The sequence below is a fragment of the Mus caroli genome, unplaced genomic scaffold, assembly GCF_978045245.1.
Source record: "Mus caroli unplaced genomic scaffold, Mus_caroli_1 scaffold_18, whole genome shotgun sequence".
Classification (NCBI taxonomy): domain Eukaryota; kingdom Metazoa; phylum Chordata; class Mammalia; order Rodentia; family Muridae; genus Mus; species Mus caroli.
In genome coordinates this window covers 55,669,531-55,686,601 of record NW_028227273.1, presented here as the reverse complement: position 1 = coordinate 55,686,601, position 17,071 = coordinate 55,669,531, and the positions used below count along the sequence as shown (strand labels likewise).

The 17,071-nt window shown below is 38.6% G+C and overlaps 1 protein-coding gene across 1 annotated transcript; it reads right to left on the bottom strand.

The window, feature by feature from the left end:
* Nucleotides 1-9,408: 9,408 nt before the first annotated feature.
* Nucleotides 9,409-10,350, bottom strand: LOC110284130 (olfactory receptor 2H2-like). Its single transcript, XM_021149776.1, has one exon. It carries the CDS (start codon nucleotides 10,348-10,350, stop codon nucleotides 9,409-9,411), a length of 942 nt encoding a protein of 313 aa, XP_021005435.1.
* Between the last annotated feature and the right edge of the window lie 6,721 nt (nucleotides 10,351-17,071).

The window sequence follows — 17,071 nt, the reverse complement described above, 5'->3', positions numbered from 1 at the left end:
TCTCCAAATAGTCGCTTAATACTCTTTGCCAGTCTTCACTGATTATCCATAACGACATGATCTCAGCATTAGTATAAGGTACTATGATTTCTGCCAGGTCTGTTCCTATCAATTGATATAGTCATATACTATCTTATTCTATGATTACGTCAAATTTTTTTCAATGTAAATCTTTAATATTTTACTTTGTGTGCTAAGAAAATTCATTCTGTTATACCATTTTCTTTGCTTAATGAGCCCAATAAGAGAATGAATTTAAAGCAAAATAACCAAAATACAAGCAAGTTTGGGATCTATGTGATCCACATATGCATCTTCTCCTTTCTACTTAAGTTGACTTTATTTGATTCCTTTGTTAATTGTAGGCATAATATTATTGTGCACTGTATGAAGATTGAAATGTTGATTTCTGTCTCTCTTCTATATGGTTATAATCTGTATTCAGAAACTCTAATGTCTCAATCTTGTGTAAACAGCAGTTATCCAATTGTTCCCTGAAGTGTCAATAAGAAATCTTAACAGTCAGTGCCAGAGCAGGGCAGAGAATAGGGTTGAACTTCCTGCCAGCCAAGAGAGTAGTTGAGGTAAAGAGGAAATTGGGGTTTACCTACGGGGAGGGAGTCCAGGAGAGACCATGAGAATACAGCTTGAGTAGAAAAAGTCACAGAATACAGCTATCATGTGAATTTTTGTGGTAAGTAGCCAGATTATCTTAATATTAAAATAATAGTGCTAAGGTTAAAGCATGTTAAAGAAATATAATTGTCCAATATCAATTACATGAGAGATAACTGGGTAAGACACTGATTAAAAATCCACTAACAGATGTCTTGGACTGTCTAAATCTTAATCTCCCTGTAATGTTTGAAACAAATTACTTAGCTTTCGAGTCGTTAATTCAGTGACGGACCATAGCAAATTAATACCTCCCATTAATTTTTAAAAATCACCAAGGGTTTGCATCTAATGTCTTCTGATCTGTACCTTTTGTAGTCCAATTTTGTAGACTTATTTTATAATCCAAATAGTTAATAAAGCCTCTTCACTGTCATTTTTTTCAGGAGCAATCTGTAACTCTGGGCATGACAGAATTCTTTGCGTGTCCTTAAACATTTTCTCTGAAGTATATGTGTCATAACCAGCCAACAAAGATATCACCCAAACAGTGATACAGAATGAATTGAGGAAATGGCCTATGAATTATTTCTAGTGGTTTTTGCACAAAATATTGGCACGAAGTTGGGCTGGTCAACATTCCCTGTGGCAGAAAGTTCCACTGGTATCATTTTACAGATTCAGCACTATTATGAGTAGGCACTATGAAAGCAAACCTTTCCCTAGCTTGCTCATGCAAGTGGATAGTAAAAAAAAAAACAAAAAACAAAAAACAAAAAAAAAAAAACAAAAAAAAACAAACAAACAAAAAAAAAACAATCCTTTCAATCGATTATTATCACAGACTAAGTCTTAGGTAATAAGGTACAAAAAATCCAGGCTATAATGGACCTACTCTTGGATTACTCTACGTACTGCTCTTAAATCTATTGACATTCTATATGTTTCTGATTTATTTTTTATAACAAATACAGGGGAATTCCATGGGCTGGTAGACTCTTCTATATGGTGAGTCTCCAGCTGGTCTTGTACCACCTGCTCAAGTGCTTGGAATTTTTCCTTAGTTATGGATGATAGATCTACCCACATAGGCTTGTCAGTAAACCATTTTAAGGGAAGCGACATTGGTATTTCAACAGTGCCCATCTCCCTTATAAGTTTGGAAACTCAATGTCAGTTATGTCCTGTGTTGGGATAATTGGGACTGCCTGTGTTTGCTTTTGATGACATATATCAATATCTTCACCAGGAACATTTACCATTTCACCTTTTTTTCTTTTTCTTTTTCCTTTTGTTCTTTTTTTAAATTGGATATTTTATGTATTTACATTTCAAATGTTATCCCCTTTCCCAGTTTCCCATTTGGAACCCCCTTCTCCCCTCAGCCCTCCCCCTGTGATTATGAGTATGGTCCCCATCCCACCCACCCACTCCCACCTCACCACCCTGGCATTCCCCAATTCCCCAACACTGGGGAATTGTGCCTTCAGAGGACCAAGGTGTTCTTCTCCTATTGATGCCAGACAATGCCATCCTCTGTTCCATATGCAGCTGGAGCCCTGGTTCCCTCCATGTGCACTCTTTGGTTGTTGTTTTAGTACCTGGGATCTCTTGGGGTTCTGGTTGGTTGATATTGTTGTCATTCCTATAGGGTTGCAAACCCCTTCAGTTCCTTCATTCCTTTCTCTAACTCCTCCATGGGAGACCCTCTGCTAAGTCTAATGGCGGGTTGCAATCATCCTCCTCTGTATTTGTCAGGCTCTGGCAGAGCCTTTCGGGAGACAGCTATATAGGCTTCTGTCAGCAAGCACTTTTTGGCATCCACAATAGTTTCTGGGTTTGGTGTCTATATATGAGATGGATCCCCAGATGGGGCAGTCTCTGGATGGCCTTTCCTTTAGTCTCTGCCCCACACTTTGTCCCCGAATTTCCTTTAGATGGAAGCCCTTCTTGTTTAAGTATTTGGAGATGAGTGGGTGGTCCCCTCCCCCAACCTTGCCTCGCCTAGCATCTAGATATGGTCTCTACAGGTTCTCTCTCCCCTTTGTTGGTCATTTCAGGTAATCTCATCCCTGTTGGGTCCTGGGATCCTCTTGCTTTCCTGGCATCTGGGACTTGTTGGTGGCTATACCCAGTCTCCTCTTATACCCGATCCTGCTCCACCTTTACACCCTCCTCTCTTTCTCCCAAGTCCTTCCCACCCAGTACCTCCTGTATCACTTCACCCTTTATTTTATCATGGACTGTCTCTGAAATGGCAGGAATATTAATATTAATCCAAGTTATAGAAAATCTTTCCCCAAAAGATTTAGTGATATATCATTCACATAAGGCATTTGTGGGACCATAAAAGGCAGCCTGTTTTCAGGTCGAGTTAGGTTCAAACCCCGGAGACCCAACAGATTAATCTGCAAGGCACGAAAGGCTTGTTTGCCATGCTCCCAGACTTAGGCTCCTGAGAGGAGGACCCAGCTCCATAATTCTGTGGCCATCAGTTACATTGGCTGTCTGGACTTTGCCCCCACAGTTACCTGGCAATAGCCAGGTATGCTCCTCTCCACAGTTACCTGGCAACAACAAGGTAGCCCAGCCCAGTATAACAGGGGCTGCTTGCCCCCTCCTCTCTTTCTTGTCTCTTCTCTCTCTCTTAAGTTCTTGCTCTTACTCTCACCTTTCGCCCTCCTTTTTCCCTCCTCTTCTCCCCTCTCTCCATGTGGCCATGGCTGCTCTCACTTCTTTACTTTTCTCCCCCTCTCTGCCTTTCTACAATAAACACCTTGAAAACATGGACCATCTCTTCTCATCTGCTGGGCTAGAGCAATGGAGCAGGTTTCCCTCTAAGAGCCACACACCTAACCTCCCACCGGAGGCCTTCCTGTGCTCCAACCTTGGCAGCTAGCCAACAGAAGCCACCCACTGAGCTAGCAGCCTGAGCTAGCCAGACTCTTGGCCACATGGGCAAGTGCCTTCTCCCCCTGACCCTACTTCCTTCTGCCCCAGAGCTGCCAGGGCTCCCTGAGGGACCCCCACTTCATTTCAGCTCTCCTGTGACATACAGAGTCATCTGGGCTGTCCAAGACTGAGAACCACTTGTCTCTGGCCTCTGAGGGCCAGAGACCCCAGAGCTTACTCTTCTGCGGTACCCAAAGGTAACCAGTGATCTGTGGAGAGTTGGAGCTGAGACTGCACATTCCCCACCCCCTGGGTCCAGCGGCCTAACATGGCCCAACCCCTATCCCACGGCAGTTCTCTGGGGTCCCCGGGGCAGTCTCCCACATCTGCCTGCCCCAGAGCTCTGATGGGATTAAGGTCATTTCTCTCACCCCTTTAATTTCCCCAGGACTGGTGCCTCACAGGCACTAACTTTCCTATTTGACCATGCAGTTGCACACATTTAACACATCTCAGACTTTGTTTATCTAAGATAACTTTTCAGTTCCGAAATCTAGGTATAAATCATTGAAGTGGCCATTCTGAATTCCAATAATTTTGGGAAATGATAGTTATATCAGTTCCCATATCCACTCTATTTTAATACTATGTACTTATAATTTTTACTTTTGGCTTCTGATCATCAATAACTGTTTGCCAGATCACACATTTTTCAGTACATCCAATCCCTCCTATCACTTCAACATGAATGGCTTTATTTGTTGCAAAAAAATATCACCTGCATTAAATTGCATCTTTCTTTTTTTTTTTTTTACAAAGGCTATACTTTTAATTTCTCCTCTGAAATCTTCACCTATGATTCTTGGACACACAATGAGTCCTTGAGGAAGTCAACCACTCCTTCCTAAGATCATAACTCCAGGAGCTATTTTATAACATTGAATGTTGGGGGATGTTTAGCTGTGGTCAAGTCCAGAGCTCTGCTGCCTGTGGTAGCCTGAACTATATCTCCAACGTTGAGTGGGCGGGGGTGGAGGGGGTGGGGGGGTGGGGGTGGAGTGGGGGATGGGAGGGTCTGCTTGTTTTCCTTGACTGAAATTGGTTATGCTTTTTGCTGTGGGGCCTCGAGCCATGCCCCTAAGGACATTTCCTGACAGTAAGAAATTACCTTAAATACCTCTTTTGGACCTATACTCATTGCCCCAATAACAACACTGCCATATCACCTGCATACCACTGGAAACCTAGGCCTTCTTTGTGGTTTATATTTAGAAAAACCATTTCTTGTAGAGATGTTTTGTTTGCATTTTTTGTTGCAAATTACCACATTTTTCGCAATTAAAGCAACAGTCATCTTGAGATCTGAGAACTCTAGCTATAGCTTGATCTATTAGCATGATACACTATAGAAAAAACATGGTTTTATCCCTTATCTAATCATCCATAGACAGTACCAGCTGCTTTAATGGTCTAATAAAATTTTACATTCGGTATTAGAATTTTCACACACCACACATCTAATAACATTTGCCTTGTATCAGGACCAGATTTGGCTTTGTTCACAGCTGAAAATAATCTTTTAAAAAATCAGATAAGGGCTATCCATAGCATTGTATAATCGCTATAAATGTGGTACCTTTTTCCTGGGGTTCTCAACTTTGTCCCAAACTCTTTTTTTTTGTAATATTTTTTATTACATATTTTCCTCAATTACATTTCCAATGCTATCCCAAAAGCCCCCCATACCCTCCCCCCGACTTCCCTACCCACCCATTACCATTTTTTTTTGGCCCTGGCGTTCCCCTGTACTGGGGCATATAAAGTTTGCAAGTCCAATGGGCCTGTCTTTCCAGTGATGGCCGAAAGGCCATCTTTTGATACATATGCAGCTAGAGTCAAGAGCTCCGGGGTACTGGTTAGTTCATAATGTTGTTCCACCTATAGGGTTGCAGATCCCTTTAGCTCCTTGGGTACTTTCTCTAGCTCCTCCATTGGGAGCCCTGTGATCCATCCACTAGCTGACTGTGAGCATCCACTTCTGTGTTTGCTAGGCCCCGGCATAGTCTCACAAGAGACAGCTATATCTGGGTCCTTTCAGCAAATTCTTGCTAGTGTATGCATGAAACTGCAAAGCTTCTGCAAGGCAAAAGACACAGTCAACAAGACAAAAAGACCATCAACAGATTGGGAAAAGATCTTTACTTATCCTAAATCAGATAGGGGACTAATATCCAATATATATAAAGAACTCAAGAAGGTGGACTCCAGAAAATCAAATAACCCCATTAAAAAATGGGGCTCAGAACTGTCCCAAACTCTTAAAACTATTAAATGGTATTGTTCTGTAGTAGCATCATCAAATTAATTCTGTCCTTGTATATCAGAGTGTTGTGAGCCATCCAGTGGCTCACAAGGACCGGTACACCTGAAGAGCAGGCCGGTGCTGAAAGAGAGGGAAACTAGGCGACTAGAGGAAGATGGAACCAAGACAGGGTTCTGATCAAGGTTCAAGTTTTTAATGGCAGACACACTTTATAAAAGGAGGGGGAGTCCATTCCCCCCGCAATTCATCCTTGGAGCCTGGAACCCACTGCAGGTGATGACTGCAGAATAGGGCGTAGTCTCCAGAATAGCTCCTTGGTGGGGGTGGGGGTGGGGGTGGGGGTGGGGGTGGGGGTGGGGGTGGGGGTGGTGGGGCTCTCAGCAGGTAGCAGTATCTTGAAGAGGAACAGAGGCAGTGGCCCAACAATAGAGTGATCTAGGGAGGAAGGCTCCACCCTAGATAATCTCCTTTCTTGGCAGCAAGGTCAAGTTCTGGTTTAGCCTGCTTCAGGTTTATGGGAGGCTACATCAGAGTACTGCCCTTCATCCAGTAACTGGTCTTTCCCTATATTCATTCCCCTCAATCTACTTCAGTGTTCAACTGTGGCTCCTTTCCTCTACCATGTTATCCACTGCAATTGGGGAACGGCCTCTAGTACAATTTACCAATCCCTTACAGTATTGGGGAATAATTCTATTTTGAGTAGCCAGTTTATTTAAAATTTGTTTCAGATTAGGCAAGTGCACCCTCCATGAAATCATAGCCTCTTTAAATAGCCTTAGATCTATCATTTCTCAAGGATGTCATCCTATTTTTTAATAAGCTTGTTCCACACCATTAGCAGACATATCCTCTTTAACTACTGGAAAAGCTGATGACAACCTCAGGAATTCCCTGCTCTAACTCTGATGGTAAAGTTGGTTTAAGCTTGAGCTTTTCTCTCAAAACTGCTAATTCATCACACTGTCCTCCCAGATGTTCAGCTTTTCTCTGAACTGACCTCCCTTCTGCCCAATTTCATTTCCTCTTTTCTTCTGCAGCAAGCTCCCATTCTCTTGCTCAGTCACTAGGGCTGAGCCTTTTTGTTCTCTCTTTACAATGCTTCTTGTCTCCCAAGTGCTCCCATCTCTACCTGCAACCTTTTTAGTTGCACAGACAACTCTGCAACTCTTTCAGAAAAGATAGTAGAGTGACCACCCTTTCCCCCATTTCAGCAACTTATCATTTCTCAAGCACCTCCACTTCCACCTGCAATTTTTCAACTGTGCAGCCATTCTTCCAATATTTTTTTGAAACAGAGTATAGGAAGAAGAAAAACAAAGAAAAAAATTAAACAAAAAACAAACACAATAAAACAGAAAATTTCTTTGGTTCAAAGCTGGGGATATCCCAGTGGTTGCAGCCACAATAAATTTTTTGCTGGCATCTTGAAATACAATCCATTCTTTCATCAAATGCCATTTGCGTATGACTTTTGGTACCAAGCTTCCCCATTTATCCTTAATTTTATGCACCATTTATATCTGGTCTTGCTATTTTGTGAGTTTTTTTCTTTCCCTCTATTTCACTCCTAAAACTAGAGAGGAGATAAATAGGAGGAGAAGGGGAGGGGAATTAGGAAAATTCCTGAATCTATTTTTTTCCTTGTGTTTCTTCTTTGAGCATAGCTGGTAACAGACTGCAAACAACCTCCCTAAGTGAGCACTAATCACCAGGCCCACCGTTTGGGGTCCTACCATTTACATCCTCTCTGAGAGTTTCTTAGAATTTCAATTGTCGCACAATCAGAGGAACTGTCTGCAGCTGGCAAAACTATAACTTGGATAGAGCACAAGAAAAATCATAATCGCTGCTGTGGTCAGTCCAAAGGAGCCCTATAGCTCTACACCTGGGATTAAAACAAAACTTCATTTTTATATTTGTCTATTTTTTTTAAAAATCCAAAATTTCAAAATTGTCACTACAAAATTTCAACACAATTCTTTACAAACTTTAAAAGGACAACACTCATTTCCATAGGAAAAACAACAACAACAACAAAAACAAACAACAACAACAAAAACCCTTCAAGATAACTAAAAGAAACCTGAAGAATAGAACTTCCAGAGGTATCACTATCACTGATTTCATGCTATCCTACAGAGATATAATAATAAAAACTGAATGTTGTTGGTATATATATATATATATTCCAACATCTGCACAAGACATGTTGTCAAGGTATATATATATATATATATATATATATATATATATATATATAAAACAAGGCCTTCAAAAATGAATCTTGTATATTTATAAAATGGAGTATTATTTAGGTATTAGAAAAAGATATCAAAAATTTGCAGGCAAGTTTGAATTATAAGAAAACTACCCTAAGTGACAGAACACAGACCCAGAGAGACAAGCTATATACTCACTTAAAAAGTTGATATTAGCTGTTAAACATAAGATAATCAAGCTAGAATACACAGACACAGATATTCTATAAAAAGACTGGCTTGCAGGAGCATAAGGGTCTCACTGGGAAGGGGAAATAGAATTGTTTTTGTGGGTAGACTTGCAGTGGTTGGGGTTGGGAATAGGATATATCAAGTAGGTGAGGGCCATAGACTTATGGAAGAACCAAATGCAACTGACAAAACATAATTCTTAATGATATTCTGCTATACTCATAGATTGAGGCATAAGCCAGTTCAGAAAGGCTTCCTCTGTCAGCTGATGGGATTCATTGCAGGGACCCACAGCCAAACATTAGGCAGAACACAGAAAACCCTCCAGAGTAGGGAAAGGAAGGATTGTAACTTTCAGAGGGGTTAAGGACACAAGATAACAGCCCACAAATGACCTAAGCAGGGCTCATACAGGTTCATAGAGACTGAAGTGGCAATCATGGAAACTGCATGAGTCTATATGAGTTTTTGTTAGGACTTTTGCCAGTTTGGGGTATGTTAAAATAAAAAGAAAAAGGGAAAGATGGCTCAGTGTTTAAGTGTGCTTCCTATTTTTCTAAGGACCTAAGGTAACATTTTAGCACTCATATTATTCTGTAATTTCAGGCTCAGGGAATCCAAAAAAAATTTTTGACACCTTCAGGAACCTGTACTTTTGTGACATACAGTCACGTAGGTGTATTCACACAAATACAATAAATATTTTATGTTTTAAAGGAAATAAAACCAGGCTTGTGTTGTAGTTCAAAAGGTGTTTGTTTAATTTGTAGGTTGCTCTGATTTTTAAACTCCCAGTACATACTGAAGTAAATACAAACAGTACAAAGTTATGAAGCATTACTTGGTGTTTAATTTGCAAGTATAGTGTTTCTTTATCACAAATCAACTATGTCATATTTCTTAAGAAAATGACTACTAAAATAACTTAACTACCATATTGTACTTTGGTCACCACTTTGAGGAAATACATGGTCTAATCAATACCTGATGAATGAAGCTAAGATCACACCCCAATCAAACTGAAGCTATTCTTGATTTTGTGGAGGCCAATCTCAGTGTTTTTGAGTTAAGAATGTTCTGCCTTTTCAAATAAAGGAATAGAAGCTCATATGTCAGCATCCTTAGTTATCTTTGTGAAATCCAAGTCTTCCACCACAGTCTTATCACTGCTTCTTTTACTTCCTTGTTCTTCAGTGTATAAATGAGAGGGTTAAGAGTTGGAGTTATTACAGTGTAGAAAAGTGTGAGAAACTTACCCTGTTCATGAGCATAGTGAGTCTTAGGTTGAAGATAGACACCTGTTACTGTACCATAGAACAGGGAAACAACAAGAAGGTGAGAAGTGCAGGTGCCAAATGCTTTTTTCTGCCCTGCAGGTGACTTTATCTTCAGTACAGATTTCACAATAGCACCATAGGAGGAAAGGATGATGGCCAAGGGTAACACTAGGAGGATAACACTGGCTATGGACATCTGCACTTCATTGTAGGTAGTATCTGCACTGGAGAGCTGAATCAGGGCTGGAACTTCACACACAATGTTGTCTACTACCCGCTGAGAGCAAAAGGGCAACCTGAGGGTAGCAGTAGATTGGATCAGAGACTGAATCAAGCCGGAACCCCAAGCAAGGACTGCCAGCTGCAGACATACTTTAGGGTGCATGACAGTTACATATCTCAGAGGATGGCACACTGCCACATAGCGGTCCACAGCCATGACAACAAGAAGCACACATTCAGTGGCACCAAGCCACAGGAAGATGTAGAGCTGAGTGGCACAGCCACTATAGGTGATTGTTTTCTTTGGACTTCTCAAATTAACCAACATCTGAGGAACACAGCTGCTGGTGAAACAAATATCTAATAAGGAAAGATTGGAAAGGAAGAAATACATAGGGATCTGCAGTTTTGGTTCCTTCAAGGAAACAAATATTATGATTGTATTTCCAGCGAGAGTCAAACAATAAAAGACCAAAATTACCCCAAAAAGTATTTTCTCTAAATACGGCTTGTCAGAGAAGCCACGGAGGATGAAATCACCATGGGTGTCATTGCAAACTGTGCCCATGCTCTCTGGGAGAATTGTTCCTTCAGGAGATGACATAAAAGTGGTTGTTCTTAAATCTGTGAAGATCCTAGCTGGCAGGGACCAAGGCTGTGCAACTTGTTTGATTCTTTTTTACTTAAGCGTATGATGTTAACCTGTAATATTTATGGGGAAAATTAAATGAATGAGTGAAGTAGTTTAACAGTTAAGATCTGTCATTCATTCTTTTCTTTTTCTTTTTTTCTCTGATGCTTTATATCTAATTATAGCTCTGCAAGGTAAACTGTGTAAAATACACTGACTTTTTAATAAAACTACAAAATATTGAATATGCTGCATATTTGTTAAGATTTAGCATTTACTACACTAACTGAATGCACAGATTGTGAAATGCTTATCATCTTTTTATACTTTCTCTTGCTCTTTTTATTTCCATGCATCTCCATTCATCTGACGATTATCTTCTGGTTTCTATATTTGCTCTGTACTTTTTCATTTTTTTTCTTCTTTAGGCTTCTTCTCTTCACATCTCTTTCATCTTTTTACATTCCTCCTTTTTATTTTATCTTTCAATTATTTCTGATCTTGAATCATCACTTAGCATTTTTATGCTGTGCAATCTTGTGAGTGGATTTAATCTTCTGCTTCTTATGTTTAAAATTGACTTAGGGCAAAAATAAACCTTAAAATAAATGAACTCACTCCCACCCCAAGTAAATTCTAAGTGTTTATTATAAACTGACACACCTGTATTTAATGTGTTTTTCTTCCAGTGAAGAATAACACTTTATCATTCATATAAGTATTCCACATTCTCAATTTGGGGACAAGTTTGACACTGAAATTATAATACCTAAATTTTATATAGTAAGATATTCATATATTTTTAAGAAGAGATGATGAAGCATGCTTACAAAAGAGAACTGAATAAACAAAATACTTAGAATTAGTACTAAAATATTTCAAATCAGTAAAAACAAAAGAGCACAAATAGTTAAGGGTCATATATAAAACTTTAGTCTTGATTCAGGGAACAATTGTATGCATTAATACTTAAAGTGTATTATTTTCATACTTTTAATTTACTTATATAATAGAAGCAGATTTAGCTGAGGGTTTTACCATTAGTATTTATTATAATTAAGGAATTTATTAAAGTACAAGCTAATTGCAGGACAAGTTTTTTTTTCAGAGCACTTAGATGAATAATTCAAAATTTACAATCTTTACTTATTCCTATTTTTTACTGTACCATGCGTTCTAGAAAGTTTATAAATTGTCTTTGTGACTATGATTTTTCAGTCCTAGTCATCCTTTATATTTTCTAAAATTTTGAACTGTAGTCATTTTCATACCTTTGTTGTGAATATGAGTATAATGTACTCACAGAGGGCTAATTGATGTTTTGAGTAACTTTCTTTCCTGTGTCAAAATCTAAACCTCATTCTATTTTATGGGTTCTGTCATTTCTTATGGTCCCTCTCTACTAGTCTCTGTTTTCCCACACTCTGTCTTTGTTTCCTCTGTTGAGTAGCAGTGTCTGTATTTCTGCTCAGGTTCTATATATCAGCTTATCTACTGACCATCTTCCACTTCTTAATTAACTACTAATCATTTCAAGAGATATACTTTCCCTGAATCAAGTGTTTATACACTGTTTTTCATGAGGGGTAGTCCTAGTCTAACTGGTTTTCATTATGCAAAATTCAAGAATTCTTGTTCAGATTTTCATTTTCTAGAAAATATCAATTATCTTTTCATTGTTGTTTCAACTCACCATTTTACTCTTATAAGCAATCTTCAAAGGATTCATGAAGACACATGGTGCCCTTTTGACCCTATGGTCACAAAAGCAAAAGGCAGCATTTGTATTTTTCTCTTAAAGCTGTTGTCTCTGGTTCAGAAATATCTCATTCTTAAGACCAGTTCTTATTTCAGAAGAACTACAATGCACAGCCCTCTGTGACCTCAGATGTATAGCAGATACACTAACATCACTCTGCCTTAAGAACATAGTGTGTATACTCTTCTCTGTACACTGAGATCTCAAAGCCTGGGAAACCACTTTGTGTATCAGTAAGTTTCCCAGAAGCACAGAGACATAATGACCCAAAATAAATCTTCAAGTGAAGATGGTAGCAAGTAGATTAATGTTTTATCCAGTCTTCCTTCAGGTATGCATGCTTTTTTTTCCAGGATGAACCCAAGATTATATATACTCATTCCATAAAGCCTGACTATCAAAACTCTATATTGTATTTCCTACTTACTATCTCATTCTCTTTTTCCCTATTATGTTTGCCCTTGGTATCACTGCCTACGTTGGTTAGCTATACCTATTTCTCCATGTAAATTTGTGCTTTAAGGAGAACCTAAATAAAAAAGTGATTTCTGAAAATCCACTTAGAAGTAAGTGCCTTTGAAAAATAGTCTGGAAATAAATTATGCATTCATCAGATTACAAAGTACCCTGCACTGTTGAATAATCATGGAAACCCTTAGCATGCACCAATATAACCATCATTCACCATCTGTCTTATTTGTAGTGTTAGATGAGGAAGTTGAAGGGGATCTACCAGGCCTGATCATAGCAAATATAGACCCAAGCATTGCAAACATAGCAAATAGGTATTGCCCTTTTCCTCTACCTTACCAAAAATGTTATATATTTAAAACTAGCCCCCTTATTTGGCCACTGATTAATTTCTGATACCAAACACCAAATGTAGACATGTTGTTGTTTTTTTTCTCAACTCTCCTTTTTGTTTGTTTGTTTTGTTTTTTCAAGTCTACTTTTAATATTGGTTTCTAAATGTTTTAATTTTCCTCCCAGCCTGTCACCCATCAGAGGTAGTAGAAAATAAAGGTTTTTAAGACAAGGGGAGCCGGGCGTGGTGGCACACGCCTTTAATCCCAGCACTCGGGAGGTAGAGGTAGGCGGATTTCTGAGTTCGAGGCCAGCCTGGTCTACAAAGTGAGTGCCAGGACAGCCAGGGCTACACAGAGAAACCCTGTCTCGAAAAACCAAAAAAAAAAAAAAAAAAAAAAAAAAAAAAACAAAAAAACAACAACAAAAAAAGACAAGGGGGATGTGGACCTGTTTAGAAATGGTTCTTTGGAGCAAACCCCATCTGAGTTGTCAGGAAATCTGCAGTTTAGTTTACAGGTCAGCAGCAGCAGCTCAGTCCACTCACAATCACTTCCCAGATACACCAGCAGTCCAATTCAGTTGTGTAAGGGTAGCAGCAGAGCTGGCACAACCAAGCAGGAACATTCAGACCTTAGCCAAGTCAACAGAAGGGACCAAGACCACAAGGGATGCCAGAAGAAGGTCTCATATGTGCCTCTCTCAACAAAGTGAAGATCAGCAAAGACATGAGACCAAGAGGTGTTGCAAAGCTAGCTCTACAAGCAAACCCCTCTCATTGTTCATTGAGACCTATTTATAACTCCCTTCAAGCATCATGTGGTATCCACAGGTCTTGCTTCACCATGTGTTTTGACTCAGCATGTTTGTATTAGCAAATTTCCACATGAGCAATTGAGTCTGTGTCAGTTGACCCCACTCTGTTAATAGGTCTAGGTCAGAGGAAGTGGCAAGATGCTGCCAGCACATCACCTGAAGGACTTTTTTTTTTTTTAATGTGTTTCTCTCTATGGAGTCATGACAAATGAAGCTCAACAATGCATGTAAGGTGAATCAATACATGCTTTCATTACCAAAGAATCCTTCCTCAAGTACCTTTTCATATGCTTGCTTTAGTAAAACATCCTTTCATTTGTGTCTGCTTCAGGAAAACATTCCTCCACATGTCTACTTTAGCAAGCATTCTTTCACTTGTGCCTGCTTCAGTAAAATACTCCTGTATGTATTTGCCCCAGCAAAATGGCATCTGTTAACACAACTGACTTTACAAAGAACCCTTAAGTTTCTACTTCACACCAAGCACCAACACTTAAAATTTATTATTTGACTAATATGCATTATCAGTATTTACCAACTCACCTTAGCACAGACTTTCCCTTTTTCTCCTTAAAAGCCCACTTTTTGCTTCTCTTGTTCACTGCTGCTGACACCTTTATAGCCTTTCCATTCACACTTGCCTCTCCATACTAATAAATATACCCTGTGATGAGAATTTGGTGTCTGGGTATGTCTTCTACCAATTACAGGGAGCAAACTTCCCTTTCAAAAGTAAAAGTTCAACAAGAAACATGGAGTTCTATTGTACATTCAACCTTTTAAAAGCACAGGAGTGTGGTAATGAAGTTGGCTGACATTTTTTCATTGTTCTAGAAGTCTTTAAGAAGAAATAAATAATAGGATACAATAAGTCAACTATCACTGGTTCTCAGATTTCTTGTTAAAACATATGTTGGAGAATCAGTTCCAGAGTTTCTGATTCCATATTAATGAAGTTGAAGAAATACAATTTGTAACAAGGTTAAAGTGGTGGTGATAATAATCATGATAATAGTGATAGCATAGAAGCCATACTCTGAAAAGCATCTACTTAAAGGATGCTATGAAAAGAAGAGTTTTTACACAACATTTGGAGAGCCTATCAATTTTTTTAGACATAGGGACTTAATTGTTACAGTCAAGTAACTGAACGGAAGTTCAACTAACAATCCAGCAAAACTTCACAGAGTCTCAAAAGACGTTTAATGGTAAGTTCAAGACTCTGGAAGTGATTCAAAACACTGAAACATAATATGGTGGCCATTTTCATTGCTTCACTTCAAGAACTGGACCTGGTGGCAAGAGAGACAATTCAGCAGTTCAGAGCTTGCTGTTTGTCAGAGGATATGTGTTAAATTCCAAGAATCCACACCTGGAAAACTCACAACTGCCAACTACCTGGAAATCTAATTACAAAAGATATGACAACCTCCTCTGTCCTCTAACAGAACTCACCTGTGAATGTAGAACCAGACCCATACCCTCCACACACACTGACAACAACTACCCACCCAACTGAAACTTCCTGCTTCTAAAATGGCTAAAGCTGTCTCTTATGAGATTTTAAAGTAATTAGTATGTACTTACCTCTAAATCAAGCAAAGCTCTTATCTGAGGCAAATTTAGTGCAAGATGGTATAGTCTTCAAAATATCCCCTGATTTTATTACAAATTCTAGAGCAATAACTATGTTATAGTTTGTACCCAAGAAAACAGTAGCATTATTAACAACATTGTATTCTAAGTCAGCAGGATATGTTTAAAATTAACTATGAAATAGATTCTGTAGTTGGAACCAGATTATAAATCTCGATATGGAAAAGTTTAAAGTCATGTAAACACTCCAATGATTTAGTCAGTAAATTCTTGCAAAGCAATGCTGGATCCAATATTAATATACTTCAGAAAAAAATACTATTAAAATTGTGATACCATAATATCTACACTGAATGAAATAGTATTTGTTGCTTTAATTGTCTTGGCAGAATATTAAATTGAATGCCAGAAAGATCATGTACAACAGAACACCTATCATTTTACTGCAACCTCTGTGATATCCCAGAAGACAAAGACTTTGTTTAAAAAATGAAGAAGGAAGGCATGGCAGTGCATCAGTATAAATCAGACCTAGAAATACTGAGATAAAGCATCCCGAAGACCTTTGAAGGAATAGCCAAATGATTTAAATACTTTAACAAAATACAAAGCAAGAAAATTTAATTCATCTGATTACTTGTAGATGAAAACAATGTTGATACTTCGATACAATCTGAAGAAATTTTGTTTACCATATTCATATTTTAAACCAACATAATATTGTAGTTTGTGTTAAGATCTAACATTAGACATTGTTTGTAAAAAAGTATGGTTATAAATATTAGGCTAACACATTTTCTAAGCAATATTGCTCTGAGTATGTGTACCTGTCTAAGCAGTATAATAATAGCTTAGTACCCAATTGTATTAAAATGTTCTGGTTTCATAACATTTTAAAACTGTACCAGATTTTGAATTTTTTTATTATGCTTTGTAGCAAGAAGTGGACTATGCCTCATAACTTGATTCATAAGAACACAATTTGTTCACACATTTAGAGTAAAAATAAATAAATTAAATAACATTTAACAATTAATTGTAGAAGAGAAAGTGGGGAAAAGCCTCAAAGATATGGGCACAGGGGGAAAAATTCCTGAAAAGAACAGCAATGGTTTGTGCTGTAAGATCGAGAATTGACAAATGGGACCTCATAAAATTGCAAAGCTTTTGTAAGGCAAAAAACACCTTCAATAAGACAAAAAGGTCACCAACAGATTGGGAAAGGATCTTTATCTATCCTAAATCAGATAGGGGACTAATATTCGATATATATAAAGAACTCAAGAAGGTGGACTCCAAAAAATCAAATAACCCCATTAAAGATGGGGTGCAGAGCTTGACAAAGAATTCTTACCTGAGGAATACCCATGGCAGAGAAGCACCTGAAAAAATGTTCAGCATCATTAATCATCAGGGAAATGCAAATCAAAACAACCCTGAGATTCCATCTCACACCAGTCAGAATGGCTAAGATCAAAAACTCAGGTTACAGCAGATGCTGGCGAGGATGTGGAGAAAGAGGAACACTCCTCCATTGTTGGTGGGATTGCAAGCTTGTACAACCACTCTGGAAATCAGTCTGGTGGTTCCTAAGAAAATTTGACATAGTACTACCGGAGGATCCCACAATACCTCTCCTGGGCATATATCCAGAAGATGTTCCAACTGGTAAGAAGGACACAT

What these genes read in the sequence shown, in the direction of transcription:
- LOC110284130 (XM_021149776.1), bottom strand. Translation starts at nt 10,350, where the DNA reads ATGGGCACAGTTTGCAATGACACCCATGGTGATTTCATCCTCCGTGGC.